This window comes from Agelaius tricolor, unplaced genomic scaffold (genome assembly GCF_023055355.1).
Source record: "Agelaius tricolor isolate 1412-34295 unplaced genomic scaffold, bAgeTri1.0.p SCAF_5, whole genome shotgun sequence".
Taxonomy (NCBI): domain Eukaryota; kingdom Metazoa; phylum Chordata; class Aves; order Passeriformes; family Icteridae; genus Agelaius; species Agelaius tricolor.
The window spans coordinates 4,782,708-4,805,105 of NW_027269265.1; the positions used below are offsets into that span (position 1 = coordinate 4,782,708).

The following is a 22,398-nucleotide window of genomic DNA, read 5'->3' on the forward strand; positions in this document are numbered from 1 at the left end:
AACTGCAGAGCACTTCTGAAATTTAGTCCTAAACATTAAAAGTGGTTTACTGGCCTTACCCTGTAATATTGTGAATCATTTGACAGATTTGGGCAATAACTGAATAACCTGGTTACAGGTTTGATTGACAGACCCAAAGAACTGTTCAATCAAACCAGTTCATCACAACATCCTGATTTATCAACCTCTCCAGACTGAGAAATGCTATCTGTCCACTTGAACCCAAAGGGACACAGGAGCCAAAGTCTCACTTTTAAAGTCCATTTCAAAGAGATAAACAGATCCACCAAAACCAAAGGAGCAACAACCCCCACATTTCCATGTGAGCTGGTGGACCCATAACCAGCTTTGGGAATCCACAGGTAACTTAAGCATTCAGGAAAATTTCCATTTGGTATCTGGGAACAGCAAACAAGACCCTGGGAAGCTGAGCAGAGCAAACCTGGTGCCTTGCTGGAAATGCCATGACTTTCTGTGCTGTTGCACCAGCTTTTGTGCCTTGAAGACCTGAGATAAAATCATGCAGGAGGGAAATTAACTCAGTGCAACAGCACCAGCAGCTGCAGGGCAGCCTGATCACAAAAGAAAACAGGGAAAATCCTCATCCAGGGAAGGGGAAAACACAGACTTCCACTGAAATCCGCACTCAGCTGCCTGACTTTGGTCCCTCAGTTAAATTATTGGCAAGGTCACATCTCTGATTTCAGTATAAAAGTGTTTTTTATGTGGAGCCTGGTTGTGGGAAATGGATTTGTAGAGAAGTTTGACAAAAGGCTTACATGTATTTGTATGTAAACTTTGAGATAAGAAATGCTGACTTAGAAATGCTATGGAATAGGACAGATATTGTTGGGAGAGAAATGGAGCTGGAAACAAGTGTCAAAGGATGGCCTTGCAAATTAGACTGGATACTTTGGAGAAATAGAACTATGAAAGATGCATTGTAGTAGACCCATATGGGTAATTTTAGATGATTGGCTTTAAGGCATTTACAGCATGGTGTGGCTAAAGCTGATAGGCCAAGAAACACTTATAATGTATTGTAATTAGGAAATAGTTGGCTTCTGGTGCAATGACATGAATTATAACATTTGTATTGTCTCAGCCTTCACAGGATACTGAAAATGGAATAAAAGTTTTCAAAATGCTTCTCAGTTGCCCCATCTCTGGGTCAGAAAAAGGCATAATCCAACAAAATTGGTGTTTTGTGTGAAGAAGAAAATATTGACTAGTTTTGTGTTGTAAAATTGTATAAAGATGTGAAAGCTGGGGAATTCACCTGGTGAATTTGAAGGTTTGGAAGATCCCTTCCCTTCCTGAGTCACAGCTGCCTGCAAAACCAGAGGGTTTTTGGGTTTTCTGTCCCCAGCACGTGGTTAAGGGCTGCAGGGGGAACCTCTGCCAAAGGAAGAGAAGTTAAGGATGGTTGTACTGGATCAGCTGAGCCCCACATCCCATCTTTGAAGGGAGATGCTCCCAGAGAAAGGCAAACAGAGCTGATACTGCCCTTCCTCACTCTCCTGCCTGCACCAGTTCACTGCTGACCCAGGGCTCACAGCCTTCCACTTCAGCAGGCTTCAATGCAGATTTTTGTCCTAGCAACTGTGAGCATTTAATGAGCAAAATGTAACACAGGAGGCAAAGACTGAATTTCTTCTAATAATTTCTATTGTTGTGAGAGCTGAAAAGCCACCTGAGACCACACACACATGAGATAAATGCTCTACAAACATGCAAAGAAGAGTCAGTATCTGCCCAAAAGCAGCTAAAACAATGAGATCCCACAGAGCACTGAATTGTCCCATCTGTGAACACCAGACTCAGGCACAGGGTGGGGAAGTGATCTGCTCCAGGATTCAGATGAAAAAGCAGCACTGGCTGCAATGAGATGAGACCAGAGCAAAGGCCAGGCTGGGTTAGTGAGCTGGGTTAGTGAGCTGGCAATGACCAAGAACATTTTTCCAGGAAAAGTTTATGGATGGGACAGTATTGAATTTGCAGGGATCCCGTGGCAAGGAGGAATGATGAATCTGACTCCATGTTTTCAGAAGGTTAATTTATTATTTTATGATACTATATTATATTAAAGAATACTATGCTATACTAAAGAATACTGAAAGGATACTTACAGAAGGCTAAAAAGATAATAATGAAAACTTGTGACTCTTTCCAGAGCCCCAACACAGCTTGGCCCTGATTGGCCAATGAGCCAAAACAACTCACAGCAGAACCCAATGAAACAATCACCTGTGGGTAAACAATCTCCAAACACATTCCACACGTGAGCACAACACAGGAGAAGCAAATGAGATAAGAATTGTTTTCCTTTTCTCTGAGGCTTCTCAGCTTCCCAGGAGAAATATCCTGGGCAAAGGAATTTTTCCAGAGAATGTAAATGTGACAGGACAGCACACAGCAACACTCCCCTTGTACCCTCCTGGCACTCTGGGGCTCTGGACAAGATCTCTGCAGTCACTCCTTGCACACAATCCCATTTCTGCCCTGGTTATCCATGGTAATTTATCCTCTTGGTTATCCTCCTTCTTCCTCATACCCTTCCCATCTCTGCTGTGTCCCTTTCCAGATGCACAGAGGGGCAGAATGGCACAGAGTATTCAGAGTTAAAATGCTGGTTGTTGTTTTTCTCTCTGTTCTTTATCCCCCCACATCCCTCCAGGCCAGTGCTCCTACTATGTCATCCTCCCCTTTCTCTCATAAGGATTTGGAGCAGAGGCTTTGCTTTAATTTCTCCTTTTTGCCCCAGGTCCCCAGTTTGCCATTCAAATTCACCCTCTTGTGGTTACAGGACTAACAACAAAAACACTCTCAGCCTAAATTTCCCCCAGGAACTTGACTGTCCCTTGGATTTCCTCCATAATTTCAGAAACAGTATCAAGGCTTTCCTATTTACCCAGGCATAAATAAACCCTATTTTCTCCATGTATTTACCCTGAGCATTAACACCCACCCATCCCAAGCTTAGAGGGACTGTGGGGAGCATCTCAGGTGGGGATCATCTCTGCATCCCTGCTCAGGGCTGGGGACAGGGCAGGATGGCTCCAACACTCATCACCTGGGAACCCTGGAGTGAAATCTGCTTTTAGAACCATACAAGTATAGAATTGTTTAGGTTGGAAAAGCCATCTAAGATCATCAAGTCCAACCAGCACTGCCAAGGCCACCCCTAACCCATGTCCCCAAGTGCCACATCCACATCTTTTAAATCCCTCCAGGATGGGGACACCACCCTTTCCCTGGGCAGCTATGCCAGTGCTGGACAATGCCTTGGTTAATGAATATTTTCATAATATCCAATCTAACTTCTGGGCAGTGAAGAGCAGAGGAGGGAAACACCTGAGCTGCCAGGCCATCAGAGGGGACTCCAGCAGGAGCAACCCAGGTAGCTGTGACCTCTCCTGGCTCATCCCAGGGAGATGAGGGCAGGGGAACTCTCCTGCCCACCCACACCATGTAATATATCCAGGGGAACTGCTGGATACTGATGGAACTGATGGAACAAGCAGGAGCTTGAAGAACATTCAGATTATATTTTAAAAAATGGAAAATCCCACTGTTCTTTTAAACCCTCATATTCGTCTTCGGAGCCCACACAGAGGTGACTAACCAAACCTCAATAACTAATCACTGCTGCTGTTAATTAGTCCCACTGAATGTGCTTTTCCTCCTGCAGCTGACTCCAATTTGGGGCTGCCTGCTCTGCTGTGGAGGGATGGTGCTGCAGCATCTCACAGAACCAGCAGGGGTGGGAAACACCTCTAAGAACACCAGGTCCCACTGTCTGTCCAGGCCATGTCCATGCCCTGCCCCTGGAGCTCCCACCAGCTGCAGTCACAGCTCCAGGGACATCCCTGGGGACAGAATCCCCTGCAGGGCCTTGGGAAGGATCCTGGAGCTGCATCCCAAGCCCTGCACTGCCCCAAAGGCATTTCTGTCTCCTTGGGGCTGTCACCATCAGCTGTGTCAGACTCTGAGGAGTCAGTCACAAGTTTTTCTTTATTCATTCTTGTTAAGCCTTCTGGCAGGGTTTGAGACATCCAGCCTGGCCCAAACGACCTCTGGGGCTCTTGCTCTGAGCTTGTCAGGAGGCAAATGCTGAAATCAGACAAGGATGGTCCCAGAGAAGATCACAGATCCCTCTGCATCTCCAAGGCTGTGGCATCAGAGCAATGCTGAGTTTTGCCAGCTGAGATTCTGACCTTGCCTGCTCCATTAAGACCTCAGCAAAACATGCTCCAGGCTGCCAAAAGAATTACCAAAAGTTCAATTAACTCCCTGCCTCTCCTGCTCCAGACTGCAATTAAGGAATCACAGGATTGTTTAGGTTGGAAAAGTCCATCCAGCTGTACTGGAGCAGGGTTGACTCACCATGGAGAGTGCAAACTGTGACTTGAGAGGCGAAAGAGCACACACAGGAACATGTTCTGGCTATGGGAGAGCAAAGAGAGCTCCTTCCCTCAGGATACTCACCAGGTCTGACATGATACTTGACTCTCTGCTCAACCCTCCCTAAAACCAAAAAATTAAAAGAGACTATATTCAACCAGAAAATTAAATTGTATTTAACAGAAAATTACCAAACCCACAAGGAAGTTATTTTTCTGACAGGATGTTTATACTGAACCCTATCTTGTAATTTTCCTGAATTTTCTTATGGTTAGTTGTAAGGAAAGCCAGGATTGAGCAGGGCAAAGTAACTCCCTCAACTCCCAGGAAAAAACAGCTTCTGGTGGGACTGGAAGGGCAGACACTGAGATCTCTCCTCACTCCTAAACCACAGCACACACCAAAGCCATTGAGGGGTGTCACTGTGGTATTTTCTGAAAAATCCCTTTGCCAGGATTGCTTCTCCTGGGAAGTTGAGAACCCTAGAGGAAAATGTAAATAATAATTATCTGATAGCTTCTCCTGTGTTTGGCTGCTTTGGAATGTGGTCTGGACATTGTTTACCAACAGGTGCATGTTTGATTGGTTTCATGTGAATTGATTTTACTTAATGACCAATCAGGGTCAGCCTGTGTTGGACTCTGAGGAGTCAGTCATGAGTTTTTCATTATTCATTCTCGTTAAGCCTTCTGATGTATCCTTTCTCTTTCTTTAGTATAGTTTTAGTATAGCAAAATATAATATAATATAATATAATATAATATAATATAATATAATATAATATAATATAATATAATATAATATAATATAATATAAATTTTAATATAATATTATATATAATATTATATAATTCATAATAAAATGTATATTATATTATATATTTTATATAGCAATATAATATAATGTAATATAATTATTTTATATAATATTATATATACTATATAATTAATAATATATAATTATTTTATTATATTATATTATATTATATTATATTATATTATATTATATTATATTATATTATATTACATTATATTACATTATATGGCACAACATGTGACACTGCTAAATAAACAGGGACAAGAAACACAAGGGTGAGCAGCCACTCCTGCAAAACCAATCCATTCACACACCTGAGTGGTCAGAGGGGAAAAGGGGATTTGGGGAAAACGCCCTCAAAAAGGATTTAGACTGGAGAACCTCTTGGCCTCACTCACACTGATAAAGCCTCAAGCACAGATGGTGCTGCTGGTATATTAAAATAAATGATAGGCTATCAGGGAGCAGCCTGGCTGAAACTCTTTATTACAGCCCAGGCTCAGATGAGGCTGTGATTAGAATTACTCAAAAACAAGGAGGGGAAAAGAAAAAAGAAAAAAAGAAAGCAAAAGCCTCCAGTAATTCTCACCATATCGACCCCTGTCTGTGATTCATGTTGATACTCAGCATCTTTGCAAGACAACAACTGCTGGATGTGTGTGGTAATTATCTTATTGTCAGACAAAAATGTGAGCAATTTGCCTATTTCCAATATATGTTCCTAACTCACTCTTCAGGTAGAGCAGAATTTCTACACATATATATATATATTATTTATATATATTCATTTATTTATTTATTTATTTATTTTATACCTATATTTAATATAGATATATATTTATATAGATATTAATATGTGTATATGTGCATATATATATATGTATATGTGTGTGTGTATATATATATAGAGAGAGATATAGATAGATAGATATAGATATATATATGTGTGTGTATATGTGTATATATATATATTTAGAGAGAGAGCATCCTTCCAGGAAATGACTTGGATCTCCTTTGATTCTTAAGGAGTCTTAATCAGAGTGAGCACCAGAGGGGAGACAGGTTTAGCATCAGTCATTTGTGGTTTGCACTGTCCAAGCAGAAAGTGCATCTACATTCTTATTAGGAGGGAACATTTTAAAATTACCCTCTCAATAAATTACCCTCTCTCTCCCTGCTACTTGTTGCAAAAAGCTCTTTTCCTCCATTTTTTCTCTCACCAGCTCTGCCATGGGGCCAACATTTTAACCCCAAAGATCAGCCTCTGACGTAAATCCCCAGAAGGACAGAGCCAATTCAAGCCTGGTGAACCTTCACATTCCCCTCTCTCCATTTTTTGAATGCCATGAAAACAGACAGCTTTTTGCACTACAGTATAGATCACTATTAGAAAATAAATGTGAATTTTTCCAATGTAAGGACAAGCCTCTTTTGACATGGCAAAGGCCACCCAGACAGGCACACAAAGGGAAAATGAGTAACTCTCACCCAGGGAAGGCACAGCCCTGCCTGGGCTCTTCAATCAGCCTAAGGGACTGCTGAAACCTAAAGGGAGAGAGGGGCCCAAAACCAGCTCCTCTGCCCAAATGGAGCCAGATTTTCTGACATGGAGAAACTGCAGGCTGGCAGAAGAGGCAAAGCACACTGAGGAGTGACACATGTAAACACTCGAATGTGCAGGGATGGGAAAGGACAGGATTACTGCAGGCTAAAGAGAGAGCAAAGAGACCATGATTCACATTCAGCAAAACCACCATGATTTACATTCCAGTGGGGCTGACAGGCAAGGGGACAGGCAGTCCAAGGCAGCTGACAGCCCAGAAGGATTCCTGCCTCCCTGTGCTGTGCAGGGACCCAGATGGTGCTCGGGCAGCAGATGCAGCCCAGCCTTTGGAGCACAGAGCTCTGAGCTGGCTAATGGACCCTATCCCTGAATTCAGGCAAAAAAACACCCCAAGATAAATTACCTGGAGCAGCAAATGCAAAGTCATGCTCCAAGGTACTAACTTTGACACATGCTGACTTTAAAGGATGTGCCAAACAGATGGATAGAGGCTGACAGCTGGGGAAGGTCGGAAATGCTCCGACGTGTACCTGAGCTTTCCAACTTTGCTTTCCTGGGCTGACAAGAGCAACTGGAGGTGCAGCACAAACCCTTTTAGGAGTCTTCCTGAGCTGGGAAATGCAGAAGCCTGGTGCTGCTGCAGCTGCTCTTCTGTGCCACCCAGCAAGCCAAGGAGGGAGAATTTCACAGAATTATTAATGCTGGAGAAGATGACAAAGATCATCAAGTCCAACCACCAATCCAGCAGCAACCACTATTTCTATCACTAAACCATATCCAGGAGTTTTTTTATTAACACTTCCAGGGCTGGTGACACAATCATTTCCCTGGGCAGCTTGTTGCAAAACTTGACAACTTCTGGTGAAGGAACAGTTCCCCTTAGTAAACCTTCCCTAACACTCTCTACACAAACATCACCCAAGACCTGAGCTGTGTACTGGAGTCTTCTGTTGAGTTTTTGGGGTTTTTTTTTGTTAAGGTTGGGATTAAATGTGTGAGATGGTATTTCTTGTTTGGATTTAGATGTTTATTAGTTCTTATCTATATCACAGCTTCACAAACTGTGAGTTCTACAGTACTTCACTCCAACAAACTAAAAATGGAGCTGTATCTTTCTCTCTACAAGGCTTTTTAAGGATAAACTGTCTAATTAGAAAAGACACTTAAATTATTTTTACTTTTAACTCAAGAACTAATTACTTGCAGCTTGCAATGTGGACTTTTTAATCCAATTACACAAAACCACCCAAACCCATGAAGAAGAAGGTGAAGAACTTTAAACTCTAAGTTTCCCACCCTGTGATATCACACACTTCTATTCAAACTCCACACCCACAATCCCAGTGCTGTCATTCCATTTTGGAATCCTTCTCCACAGCCTCAGGTCAATGCAGTGTTCTCTTGGGGGTCAGTGTCTGTCAGCACAGAAAGTCTGAAATTCTCAGTAACCAGGGTTCCAACACACAGATGTTTCCACCAGAGAAGCTGCTGAATCCTCCCTGCAGGTATTTCAGGGAATTTTTGCCTAGCAGGGTAGTGGGGATTAGGGCAGGCAGGATTGGCAGCAGCCCTCAGACTTGGATTCATCCATTAGAAACTTTCCCCAGTCGCTGGGACCTCTCACACCAACCATGGGGACCAAAATTCCCTCTCTCCTCCCACAGCCTGGCAGATGATTTCTCCATGCCTTCATGCCAGTTCTCCCTGTGGGGATTTTTGAAGGAATTTTGAATGATTTAGAGATGGGACCTCTGAGTTTTTTAGATGATGTGATTTATTTTTGTTATCTTCTACACAGGCAGGAAGGGTGAGCTCGGCTCACATCTTCACTGCATGGTTCAGAAGGTCACAAGATTTTTAGTTACAAGACTTTTTAAGGATTTATTGAGCAATGAAGCACTGCCAACAAGGATATTTATGGTTTTAACCCAATCCTTAAATATTTTGTCTTATGGACTCATGCTGCAGTGTAAGCTTTCTAAGCCAATCATGTCATGGCACACAAGCCTACAGTGCTTCATTCTAAACTCCTTGTTTACCATTGTAACTGCTTTTATTTTTTTATATCTTAAACTATAAAACTCTAAACTTTCCTCTTCTTAACTTAACATGTCTTTGCTTTAAACTATAAATCCACATTCTCACTTCCAGCACCTAAGTTTGGAAGTCTCTTCCAAGGTCTCAGATCAAATCCTGTGTTTAATTCTAAGCTTTGGCTTAACAGGCCCAAAGTTCTGAGAATTCCCTGCATTTCAGATTCCAACTCTCTCCAAACTGAAGGAAAAGAAGCAGAAAAGCTGTGGATGGACAGGATCTCTTCACTCCTCCCTGCAATAGCCAGTAACTTCACTTTAATACATTGTCTGATGGGGTTCCATCTTCTCTGTGGGCAGGGAGCGCCAAAAATGAGAAAATGCCTCTAAATCCTCCCCCAGCCCCTGGAGACAGCACTTAATGGCTGGTAACAAATGGGCTGAGTCTTCCTCTGACATGGGTTTAACTGGGTGCATAATCATTGTGGAAGGGCTGGTGCTTCAAAGTGACATATCCAAGGATGTTTTAGTGCTGCTGCTTCCCAATACACTCCAACAAAAATGTCAGGGTAAAATATCAGCCTGATCATTGTGAGCAGCAGCTTTGTGTCACCTGTTTCTGATAGCTGAGCTGGGAATGACCAAGACACCCTCTAATCTTCTGATTTACTTGTAGGATCACAGGACTGTTCAGTTTGAAAAGCCCCTCAGAGATCAAGACCAACCATTTCCTCAGCACTTCCAAGCCACCACTAACCCATGTCCTCGAGTGCCACATCCATACAGCTCTTCAATCCCTCCAGGGATGGGACTCAACCACTCCCCTCATCTCTATCTCTTCCCTTAGCTTTGATTTCTGCCTTGAGGACAAGAGCTGAGGTGTTTCCAAGGGGAAGGATGTAGCTCCAGCTCATCAGGGGTTCATGCTCTGTTGTCACTGTCACATTTTCTGAAAAATCCCTTCACCAGGATTTCTTCTCCTGGGAAGCTGAGAAGCCTCGGAGAAAAATGAAAACAATAATTACCTGATTGCTTCTCCTGTGTTTTGCTGCTTTGGAATGTGGTTGGAGATTGTTTATCCAACATGTGAATTGTTTTGATTTAATGACCAATCACAGCCAGCTGTGTCAGCACTCTGGAGAGGCACAAGATTTTCATCGGTATCTTGTTAAGCCTTCTGTCTGTATCCTTTCTCTATTCTTCAGTATAGTTTTAGTATAGCATTCTTTAATATAATATAGTATCATAAAATAATAAATTAGCCTCCTAAGAACATGGAGTCAGATTCTCAATTCCTCATTTGTCCTGGGGACCCAGCAAATACCACATTCTGTGCTTGGAATCTCCCCATCCCAGCTCACAGAGCAGGCACACATCTCCTGTCTTCCCTTTGACACACACTGGCCTCATTCCCAAGGGCACAGCAGTCTTGTGCTGGATGGAAAAGGGAAGAGCACCAAAGGGTGGTGGGTCAGGACCACAGGGCTCAGAACTGTCCAAGTTTTGTGTCTCCTGGAAGGTCCCACTGACCAAGATCCCAGCACAGGGCCATGCAGCTTGAAGAAATAAGGAATATTAGAGAGACACACTCCCCAAACCACCTTGGAATTAGGTCTGACAAGGAGCAAAAGCCACCTCAGATGTGAATTGTCCCCTCCTGGGAGCTGCTCTGCTGTTGTAACAGCAAATGTCACCCTGAGCTGGCAGAGAGGATCACCACTGCTCACAGACAGCATGCAGAATTCCCCTGGACAAGACAAACCTGATTAAATATGAGTCTGCTCCAGGACTAAGATGCAACCATGAGCAATCTCTTAAGTAAAGCAGAAGCAATTCCAAGTGGAGTGCACATCCCTCACAAGGGACAGAAACCTGAGTTAGGCACAGATTGATGGTGGGAGCTTCCCTGCTGCTTGGGAGAGGGAAGGGGAGCTAGCAAGGAACATATGGAACTGTATAAATTATTTGGAGCACCCAGAAAGACAGGAAGAATAATCTCTGCTCCTGAGACTGCTCATTTCTGTCTGCAGCCATGTGGAACCCAGGCCCTGCCTGGCCACAGAACTCCTATTAATACCTGAGCAGAGGGCAGGATTGCTGCAGGCAGCAGCACTTGGAGCATGGGGGAAAGGAAAATTTGCTGGTTACATTCCTCATCCTGGCTCCTGCCAGCCTCTCCCACCTGGGATTCCTATGGACTGGCAGGAGGGAGCTCTGAGTGTCCATTCCAGGGAGAAATGCAGGTGTGCACATCCTGCCTCCAGAAGGGAAAGGCAATGCCCAAGCACTCATTTCATTCCCCTCCTTCAAATCCCCACTCTGCAAAGGCTCCCTTGTGAAACCAGAGGGGTCACTGGGCCTCTCTGTGGTTTCCTCACCACCTTTAAAGCACAGATGAGCCTTCCCAGGGTGATTAAGGAGATAAATGCATTAAAGATTAAAAGGCACTCCAATGTTCCAATGCCACGAGCTGTAAGAGTACTTAAAATAGATCCATTTGGGGCAGCAATTAAAGAACATATTACTAATTTCTGAGTCTCAGCTCCTGCCTTCCTAATGCTGGTTATTTTTGCCCATAAAAGCATTAATCCTATCTTCCTGTAAAAAACGACATTTTGAACATTCATCATCTTCCACTGCTGTCCTTCTGCTCCTCTGCCTCCCCATCATTAACCAGAGGCATCTGTTATATGGTTTATGCAGTGTAATTTGTGACCACAGATCTGCAATACAATGAGAGCTATTTTCTCTGTAAGGAGCTGCTCAGAGCTGCAAATATTTTTTATCCATTATATAAAAAAATATATAAAAATTCAGATTCCAGAAGTGTGTTTATTATGCAAGTGCCTTGTCATTACCTGAGAGTTATACAACCTTCCATTATAGTGAGAACTAATGTCCTACCCACAGAAGTACATGAAACACAGACATGGTTTCTATTTTGGAAACTACACGTTGAGGATTATATTGTCACACTTCATAACTTCTTCCTAAATTGCTGTTTGTTAGTTTGGGTTTTTTTTTGTTTAATCTCTAAATCCTATCCACAGGGATGGTCCAAACTCCCCTGTATACAATTCCTGCATGGGCAGATGGAAATCAAAAAACAAATGCTGTGGAACCAGGCACCTTCTCACAAGCTGCAACCCTGTAATGTGGAATTGCCATGAACAGGTGGGTGCAAAGAACACCCCAATGGCTCAGCTAAAGAAAGGCAGACCTGGACAAAAATTAATTTAGGTAAAAATAAAAAATAAAAAATAGCACCTAGCATACACACAAGCCACCACAGAGAGTAAATTCAGGTGTAATATGGAACTGCAGGTTGATGAAGACAAAGGTGCAAAGCCAAGTTAGCAAACATGGAAAAATTACATCAAGTGGACCCTAAAATGGAGAAAGAATAAATCACCAACTCCATACATTTTAAATGCACAAAGCAAACTACTGCATGCCCCAGTGGGGTAAAAATAAAGGCTTAAATTTGCTCTAGATCTGCTCTAGATGTCCTGCTGTTACCTACTGTGGAGAGCAGGAGTTATTCCCCTTGGGATGGGGAGGACAGGCAGCACTAAGGCATCAGGAAATAGCTGGGAAGTCTGAGGCCATTTTCCTCTTGGCTCATTCTTGTTAAAGTAAGAATTCTCACAGAACTGAGAGAATAAACACTCTTGAGAACTGGGAGAAGAGGCCACCACCACCAGAAGCAGAGGGGTTTGATCTCCTTGGAGCTGCACAGCGAAGCCCACCTGCTCTAAAATGCAGGAGAACCATAAACTATACTAAACTAAAGGACCATAAACTGTTCACCAGGTTTGAACCCACCTCAACCAACTGCACTTCTCCTAGTAATGCATCATGAAAGAGGGAGCAGGGGAAGATCAGGTATTTTTATTTATTCCCTGAAAATTCAAGTTATCCACCTGGTCTTTGTGTTCCTCTGATGCTCTCCAAGTGTTCAGTGTTTGCCCACCACACACCACCTACACACAAATCAAGAAACAAATACAGAGACACCAAAGCCACCTCACAGAGAATGCAGAGAGGTCCAAATGTGCTGCTCTGTCCTTCACTGCCAACCTGTGACACGAAACCAGGTCCCAAATCACATTCAGACCTTGCTCCCCCAGAGCTGCAGGGTGCCAGGATGGCTTTTGGAGAGTCAAATTCTGTTTTATAAATGCACAGATTTTCTCATTTTCTGCTTTACTCTTTGTCTTCATATTGCTGGTTAGAGAGCCAGTTGATGGGCTGTGAAACTGTCAGTCTCATTACTGGCACTAATAAATGGCTTTTGCTCAGCTGGAGTTAATGTGGGACCATCTGACTGCCCAGAACTGACATTTTTAATGATTTTGTTCCTCCAGTGCTTTCTCATTGACCACTACAAAAATCCAAACTGTCTCTTTCTCTGCCAAGCTGTTTTGTGGATCAAGTTCCTCGTTCTCCAGGGATCTGCACTTGTGTCAGCCATCAGAGCAAGCAGGCTGGATAATAACTGGCCTGAGAACAGCTACTCCAACACTTCTGGGCTCCTCTGCACTACAGATTTTAGCATTAAATGTCAAATTTCTGAAGGCTAGAGGACAGAAGCATCCCCAGGAGGAAGACACGTGTGCAAAGTGTTTTAAAAATGGAAAATGCCAGCTGTAAAAGTTTGGTGCTTGGATGTTGTCCCCTCACCCTGTTCTCTGTTGGGTGCTGCCACCTTCCTTCAGGTCTCCCTTTCCAGTGCTGTATCCCAGGTGAAACAGAACAACTTCCCCTTCCAAACCCTGCTTAATTTACACAATAAGGGAAATTCTTCACATCCCAGTGCTATCTAGGGAAGGAAGAGACACACTGAGCTCTTCTGGGGATGTCCAGCAGTTACAAAGCAGTCCCCAAATTAAAAGAACTGGATCTTCAAAGATGAATCTTCAAAGATGAAAGTCACCTGGAGAAAAAGGGTTTCAAAGAAAAAATAGCCCAGCCAGCAGACCTAAAGCTTAGTAAGTCTTTTCCAGAGAGTCTGGTGTCTCCAGTTGCTCCAGCAGAACAATGGAGCAGCTCCTCCAGCTTCCTGCCAGGTTTTGGGGGGGAATTTCTTCTGTTCTTAACCACCCACTTTGTGCTTTTCCCCACCTTTCCTGTTCTGCCAAACCCCTCCATCAAGAAACCCATAGCCAGGAGCAGGTATGGACACAGAGGCAGCCTGATGTGTGCCATGAGTCCAGAGCTGGGAACCAGGGCAGAAATCCTCATCTGGCACAAGCTGGAGAGGGGAAGGGCTACACCCCTGCAGAAGCAGCTGCCATTGCTCCCTCACTCCCAGGAAATCAGCTCTCACCCCCTGGGTTCAGCTCCTTCCATGGTTTTAGGTTATCAGTGTGAGCTCATGCAAGCCCTTGGTTTTCACAGAATCACAGAATCATGCATGGCTTGGGTTGGAAGGGATCTTAAAGATCATTCAGCTCCAATCTCCTCATCTAGCTCCATTTTCTTTGTGCCTATGAAACATAAATAATTTCCCTTTCTCTTAGGAGCACTGCTGAGCAGCAGCACACTGCAGGTGGGGCAGGAGCAGTGGCACAGAGCCACTGAGGTCACCTGGACAGGAAAAGAATTAAAAGGCTTTTTACACAAGTGTCTGCCTGCTGGAGTCAGAGGGGTGAGCCACCAGCAGAGAGGCTGATCCCACTGTGTCCCCTCTCTTTTTGCCAGCACAGCCCTGCACAAAAGCCCCACCTAAGTCCTAAAAATGAACTCAGCTCAGCCACAGCCTCATCCTCTCCCTCATGGGTGTTGTACTGGCTGCAGCAGCCTAAAAACAAAAGGCAATCCCAGCCACTTGGATCTGGTGACTTGCAGGGAAGACCAAAATCCTCATCTGCCCAGTGCTCCAGGGGCTCAGAGCCATCACTGTGATGCTGACCCAGCTCACACTGCACAGGGGCTCCTCCAATGTGCATGGAAGTCAATAAAACATAAGCTGGGGGGAGAATCCTGCCTTGTACCATCTAGTCTGTTTATTCCTTGTCCCAAACTTCTGCAAAGAAGCCCTTTCAGGGGTCAGAGGAACAGCACCAGCCCCTGGTCACTGCTTTCTCCCCTGCCTGCTGTACCAGACCTGCAGCTCCTGCCCTGAGCCTCTTCCTCCAGCAGCTGGAAATGCAGCTGTGACTCCAGTCCAGACACAAACCATGAGCTGTGTCTGGCACAGAACCTCCTCTGTCACCCCACAGCTGATGGCAAACATTGTCACATACAACAGCACCACACACACACCTCTTTCACCCAGCTTGCCAAAGACAACCAGAAACCCTTAAGGACACAAATTATTCCCCTCACACAACTCCTGGGGAGACAGCAGGACATGTGAGACAGCCCTGACACAGCCAGCACCCAACAGAGTGCTTTTCAAGCAGGATTTAGTGTGACAGGGAGGGATCAGTCCTGCTGCAAACTCAATCTCTCCTTCAAAGGCCAACCCTCCCACAGAGGTCTGGAAATCAAACCTCCCACACAGATCCTGAAAGACAATCTTTGATTCAATTAAGGAAGCCAAGATCACTAAAGCAGGCTGGAAACAGCATCACAGAGGTAAAATCAGAATTATGCTTTCAGGGGAAGTGATAGAAATCACATGGGTGTACATGATGGACAATATATAAAAGACTTGGATTTTTTTTTTATTTGATGGGCTTCTAAGAGCAGCTAACTCCAATAGTCACACACAAAGACCTTCTGTCTAGATGTGGTTCAGCTCCCACAAATTCACCTGAAATGTTCCCACTGTGTTTGACAGGGCTTGGCTTGGGAATTGAGTATGCTGGGAAATTATTCCAGAGCTTTTGCCAGGCTGGACAAGCTCCTTTCTCAGATCTTCTTTGTCCCACAGCAGCTCTGACCTGCATCACAAGAACTTCACACATACAAACACTGACTCCCAGGTGGAATAACAACAGTCATTAAACACAGGGCCTGCATGTACAGCAGGAATAAATTTTGTAAAGCTTTACAGAGGCTTTGCAGGTTTGTCTTCACACTGCCAGCACAGCTTCCCAAGGCTGGATCATAAATGGACCTCTTAAAATGTCAGAAAAGTGAAACTCAGACAAATGTTCTGAAGTAGCAAAGAGGATGATGAGCAAATACCCAACTCCTTTGTCCCCAAAGGACAAATATCCCTGCACCAACCCATCTTGGGCAAAGGGAACTGAAATTTGCCCAGGAATCTCACCTGAGAAGATTTTTGGGGTTTTTTTGTCCAACCTTGGAGCAAGACAACACTAAACTCTGGGAATCAATGAGCAGCATTGGAATATCCATATTTTCCCCAAAATGACAAGTCAGGTCACGCTGCCTGGGACACATCCCAGTGTCACCAGTTGTCACTGAACTGGGATTCCTCAGGAATGAACCTGCTCTGTGTTTAGCCTGAGAGCCAACCCATGGCTGGCACGAGGGAATGCCTGGTGCAGAGTGAAGAGCAGGAGAGGTGAAGGGGAGAGGAAGAAGGAAGGGGCTTTTCTCTTACCCAGACCCTGGTTCTGCTGCTCCCACTCAATGGTGTCAGGAACCTGGTAGGACACCCCAGCCAGCTGGGCCACAGGGTTTTCCAGGCCAGCCAGGGGCTCCTGGGAGGTCTCTCCTGGCAGAGTGAAGCCAGGCAGATCCGTGTCACCCTCCATGCTTTCATCCATCAGGTCCAGGTCTTTGTCCTCCTCGTCTTCCTCTTCCTCCTCTTCTTCTTCCTCCTCCTCCTCTTCATCCTCTTCCTCTTCCTCACCCTCTGGCCAGAGAGACAGAAAAGAAATGTCAGGGAACATATTTAACTAGACCTCAACACAGGAGAGTCAGCAGACACACTACAGTGGTAGCAGCTGGTACTATACATTCTCCTCATGGTTAAGAGTTCATGCAATTGCAGTTCAAATTGAAGTTGTAATTCACGTGTTGGAAACACAGGAGATGATTTCACATCTTAGCATGGGGAAACTTTAGCCCCACAGCATCTCCCTGTAATTCAGCACCACAACGTGCAAGAGTCCAAACCCAGAAATAATTTTTACCCTGGAGAAACAGAATCTTGAAACGGAATTGTTTTGATTCCTTGACATTGATGTTCAAAGCTTTAAATGAAATCTTGTGCCTGATCATTTTATTTCTGAGCTGAACAACAGTTCCTTTGGGAGTGGGAAGCAGAAGGTTCACAGATCTCTCAGGTGAGCACCAGGCTGAGCTCCTCCAGAGCAGAGCAGCACAGCAGGAACCTGTCCCTGTTCTCTGGCAGGAAAACACCCACAGAGCTTCACCTGGAGGAGCTCATCACCAGTGGAACTTGCTGGGGAACAAGGAGATGTCGTCTCAGACTCTCAAATTAGTGGGAAATGCAGTAAGTTTTTGCTTCCTAGCAGCAGGGTGCAAACAAGGCTGTGCACGTGTACAACACCTGGGTTTCTGTAACTACAGAGCTCCCTGCTTAACCCATCACAGCTCCAGGGAGAGCTCTTCCCCTGATCTCCAGTCTTGGAGGCAACAATGAGTTGGTTCTATGTTTAACTGAGTCTTTCCCACTGCTTTCAGGACCAGGTTGCTTCAAGCCTGATCCCACCTGGCTTTGGGAAGAGTTGGAAATAAGGCAGCATAACCAACACTTCACAGGAGAGCTGATCAATGAGACTCTGATGAAATTCCTGTGAATTCAGTGCAAGGTCTCCCTGCCCACGGAAGGGGGGATTGAAACAAGATGATCTTTAAGGTCCCTTTCAACCAAAACCATTCTGTGATTCCATGAATTCTCTGCTACAGCAGATACCCATTTATTCACAAACTGTTAACACAGGAAAAAAATAAATATTTAGGCCATATTTCATCACTAGGATCTAAAATGGCAACACAGGAACCATTGTACTGGATCAAACCAAAGGGTTTTTTTCCTAGTTTTTCCTATTTCCAGCCACAACTGGCTGCAGATGCTGAAGGAAGTCTAGAGCAGGGCAAATACAGAGCCAGCCTTCCCACAGTATTTTTTTTTCCCCAAGTCATAGTTATTAAAGTCTCAGGGACATCCTATGCCAGCATTTGCATTGGAGCTATTTAATAGCTGCTGATGGAGCCACCCACCAGGGAAAGATAATATCTGGAACAATGGCATGCTTTGAATTTCTCACAGTTCCTTTTTCAAGGCTGAGAATTGAAACACAGTATTTATGCACTTTTATCTAATTTACACCAACTCTGCTCAGCCCTGTAGAAAAATTCCCTCCTGGTGTAGTCACCCTGCATCCAGGCATTGAAAACTAACAAACCACCCTTTGTTAACCAAATCCTTTATTTGTTATATTTGTTACCCAAATATTTCTGCTGTAGCTGTACCTCCTATAGGTTGGTGGCAATCCAGCCTGGATTAAATGGCTCCCAAAATTTGGGATATCACATGAGATGGGAATATGAGAAATCAGTGCCTGTTACAAACCCACTGATCCACTGTGCTGTGCCATGGCATCTCCCTGCCCTGGAATTCAAGGATTTGCTCCCAACCACTGCATGTTTTCCTCAGCTCACCAGACAAGACAATCCCAGTGCTGCCTTTCAGTCCTGCCCCTGCATTCCATACAAATGAGCTGCTGCTGGGATTTAGCTGCATCACCCTGCTAGAGCCTGACTTCGGTGCCTGGAAAGATCATTCCTACCACACAGAGCATCTAATGGAGCTCCCAGGGATGCAGCTAGCCCCTTAAATCCCCACTGCACTTTAGAGGCAGTTTCTGTATTATAATGTGCCCAGCATTCAGAATCAAATCAGAATTTTCTCTGTCAAAATGCATGTTTTCATACAAAACACACAGCTGTGAAGCTGAGAGTGGCACCTGGAGAGTGCTCACTGCAAAGACAAGTGAATGTAGGTCTTTTCCCTCTGCTGAGAGCAACACAGCTATCAACAATCCCAAAACTCACCAGCAGAGACTCTGAACAGCCAGAACACCAAAGAGGAACATGAACAGAGCTTTTCCCTAGACTGGGTGGGAAAAGCAGCCAAGAGAGAACAGGCATTGGATTTTTACCTCTAAAAAACTGTTTTGGGACGAGGGTTTTAGAATACCCAATCTAAATCTTCCCTGGTGGAACTTAAGGTTGTTTTCTCTTGTCTAATTTCAAACATTTCCACCTAAAACAAAAACAAACTCTATCTCAGCAGCATTCAGCTCAAAATTGCTCTCACACTGAGCCAGGCTAGAGACTCAGTTGAGCAGCACAAAACTATTTTAAAGGAGAAAAAAAACACCCAAAATGCTGCACAATCCCAAAACTCACCAGCAGACACTCTGAACAACCAGATCACCAAAGAGGAACATGAACAGAGCTTTTCCCTAGACTGGGTGGGAAAAGCAGCCAAGAGAGAACAGGCATTAGATTTTTATCTGTGAAAAACTGCTCTGGGACAAGGGTTTTAGAATACCCAATCTAAATCTTCCCTGGTGGAACTTAAGGTTGTTTTCTCTTGTCTAATTTCAAACATTTCCACCTAAAACAAAAACAAGCTATATCTCAGCAGCATTCACCCCAAAATTGCTCTCACACTGACCCAGCTACAGACTCAGTTTAGCAACACAGGACTATCTTAAAGGGGAAAAAACCACCCAAAATGCTGCACAATCCCAAAAGTCACCAGCAGACACTCTGAACAACCAGAACACCAAAGAGGAACATGAACAGAGCTTTGCCCTAGACTGGGTGGGAAAAGCAGCCAAGAGAGAACAGGCTGCTTTTTTTAAAAACAGATTTTTATCTCTGAAAAACTGCTCTGGGACAAGGGTTTGAGAAGCTTCTTGTGATTTTTAGCAATCCAAGTGACACACACCTGCCAGGATGGAGTGCTGAAGCCACTGATAGCCATCTCCCTGTCTCCAAAGCCTGCTGGCAGCCAAGCTGAACACCCAAATTGAAAGTTCTGAGACCACTTATCACATCTGATGATCACCAAGCTTCATCAGTCAGCAGGCAGGCACAGCAGAGAGCTGTGAATAATGAGATCCTTGCAGCACAGCCCCTGCAAAGGGGGAAGGAAAAGGCTCTGAGCTTGCTCCCTTCTCCTCTCTGCCTCATTCCTGCATCTGAAATCAGCTTTTTAAGCCCCATCCTGAAATGCCAACAGCTTGCCTTGCTGCAAGGTGCAGTGCAGAGCACCACTTGGTGGTCACAAGGAGGAAGCTGCACTTCCAAAAAAAAATAAAAAACCCCACAACTTCCCAAAATTGGGATTTCAGCAGAGGAGGCACAACTGTGCAGAAGGCTGGGCACTCCCGTAAGGTGGGAAATGGAGATGAGCAGCACACAGCCAAAGCTTAGGCTGGAGGTTTGTGCCTCACACTTCTACAAAAGTCACATTTTCCCTCCTAAACTGGCACCTTTTGGCCTTCAAAGGGCCTCAGCAGCAGATTGAAAGAAAACTGTTGGGAAAGACTGAATGCAGCAAGGAGGGAAAGTGCAAAGCCCAGCAGATGCAGAAGGAATCCAGAGTTCCATGTGCATTTGCAGCTCAGTGTGAACTATTTTTGTGTGACATGGAATGGTTTAGGTTTGAAAAGCCCTCTGAGATTAGAGTCCAACTATTAATCCTGTACTAAGCCCCAAGTGCCACATCCACACATCTTTTAAACCCCTCCAGGGATGGGGACTGGGCAGCCTGGCACAATGCCTGACCATCCTTTTATTAAGGACATTTTCCCTAATATCCAACCTAAACCTCCCCTGGTGCAGCCTGAGGCTCTTTCTCCTTGTCCTGTCATGTGTGGCCTGGGGAAGCTGTAGGGGAGCCCCAAGGAAAGAAGTCTGAGATAAAATAACACATTTTAAGCAGAGTTTGTGGAGGATTTCCAGCTTTATTTATAGAAACAGCCACCACTGGGCTTTATCAAGGGACTCTGAATGGATCCAGTAGTGACACAGGTGAGATCCAGAGGATGGGATTTGCTTTTTCACCACAAAACTACACATCCACAATGATTCCTGTGGCTTAGGCAGAGCTGAGACCCCTCACTCCTCCCTTGTGAGGCATTTCCCTGACCCAGCAGGAACCCACAATTTGTGGAATCTGAAGCAAAGCAGCAGCATCCAGCAGGTAAAAGCCTCAAAAATCAATTTTTGGGGTTGTGATGGCTTGGAAGAAGCTGGAGCTGAAGCCACTTGTGCTCATAACCTTGCTGAAGGCAATGGAGCTACAGCAGGTTTTCAGTTGAAGAAACCTTCACTGAAGAATGATGTTTCTATATTTAGGTATTTTCCATTAATGTTTGCAAACACTTGGATTGCTCAGGAGAGCCAGGAAAGCATCATTCTGTCAGGCTGAACACACAGCAGCAGAAAGATTCTTGCTGTGCCCTGAGCAGCCAGAGGCTCCCAGTGGAAGGTGACAGATTCACTCAGAGGGACAAAGTGAATTCCAAGTGCAATAAAAAAAACCAAGAAACAAACAAAAAAAAACCAAAACCCCAAACAAACAAACAAAAAAATAACAACAACAAAAAACACAAAAAAACCCCAAACAAACCCCACCAAAAACCCAAAGAAATTTACCAAAAAAACGCAAAAAAATTTTTAAAAAATTAAAAATTGTTTTTATTTATTTAATTAAAATTATTTAATTTATTTAATTAAATTTGATACTATGTTATATATATTATAATATTAAATTATAAAATATAACTATATAATTTATATAATATCTAATTATATTAGATATTTTATATTATCTAATTATATTATTGAATTATGTAACAAATTATCCATTATATATATTTAATAAATTAATTATAATTTTAAATTATTTGTTTATTAAAAATATTTTATTTTATGGGGTTTTTTGGCTTTTTAAAAACAAAAACCCAAACAAAAAACCAAACAAAAACCAACAAACAAACAAACAAAACCACTAAAACCCAAAACTAAAAAGAAGCTGCAGGACAAAACCTGGAGCTGTCGTTTGCCCTGTCCTTTCCCTGCCCAGCCTCCTCCACACCAAACTCAGGGGATGAAGATGTCTAAATGGTACCACAGAGGATTGCAGTGATCCTTGCCAGTTTAAGCTGTGTTTTTATGTGGTGTTCAGTGCTGCAGGGTGACCCCTGTGTGCTAATACCACCATGTAAATATGTAAATAATGCTGTGTAAATAACAACAGGATCAGGGATGGGGAGGTCTGTGGCTCCCATCTCTTGCCAGAGCAGAAGGGAGAGGCACTAAGGAGCCTCTGCCAAGTGTTTTCTCCCACTGAGCTTCACTTTCTGCACTGGTTTTGTGATCCCAGCTGATTGTCAAGGCAGGGAGGCCTTTCTAGGACAAATCTTTTATTATTAATGTGTTTCCTGCATGTGATCAGTCAATGTCACCATCCAACAAGCCCCAAAATGCTGCCAGGAGCCTTTGCCAGCCTGGAAGGACAGAGCTGCTAGGAAGGTGGAGAGGATCTCACCAAGCAGTGCTCCTGTGCTGGGCCATGGTGTGTGATGGTGTTCACAGGGGTTTCAGGTGAGGGAGGAGATGAGAATGTTGACTGCATGTTCAGAAGGCTTGATTTATTATTTTATGGTATACATT

General features: G+C 44.1%; 1 protein-coding gene across 2 annotated transcripts in view; it reads right to left on the reverse strand.

The window, feature by feature from the left end:
- The window catches only part of ARMH4 (armadillo like helical domain containing 4), a 61,271-nt gene that overhangs the window by 22,190 nt on the left and 16,683 nt on the right, over positions 1-22,398 (reverse strand). For both annotated transcript variants that reach the window (XM_071426180.1, XM_071426179.1), the window contains exon 5: positions 16,337-16,591. In XM_071426180.1, coding sequence (XP_071282281.1) covers positions 16,337-16,591 — 255 coding nt within the window. The remainder of the gene's footprint in view (positions 1-16,336; positions 16,592-22,398) is intronic.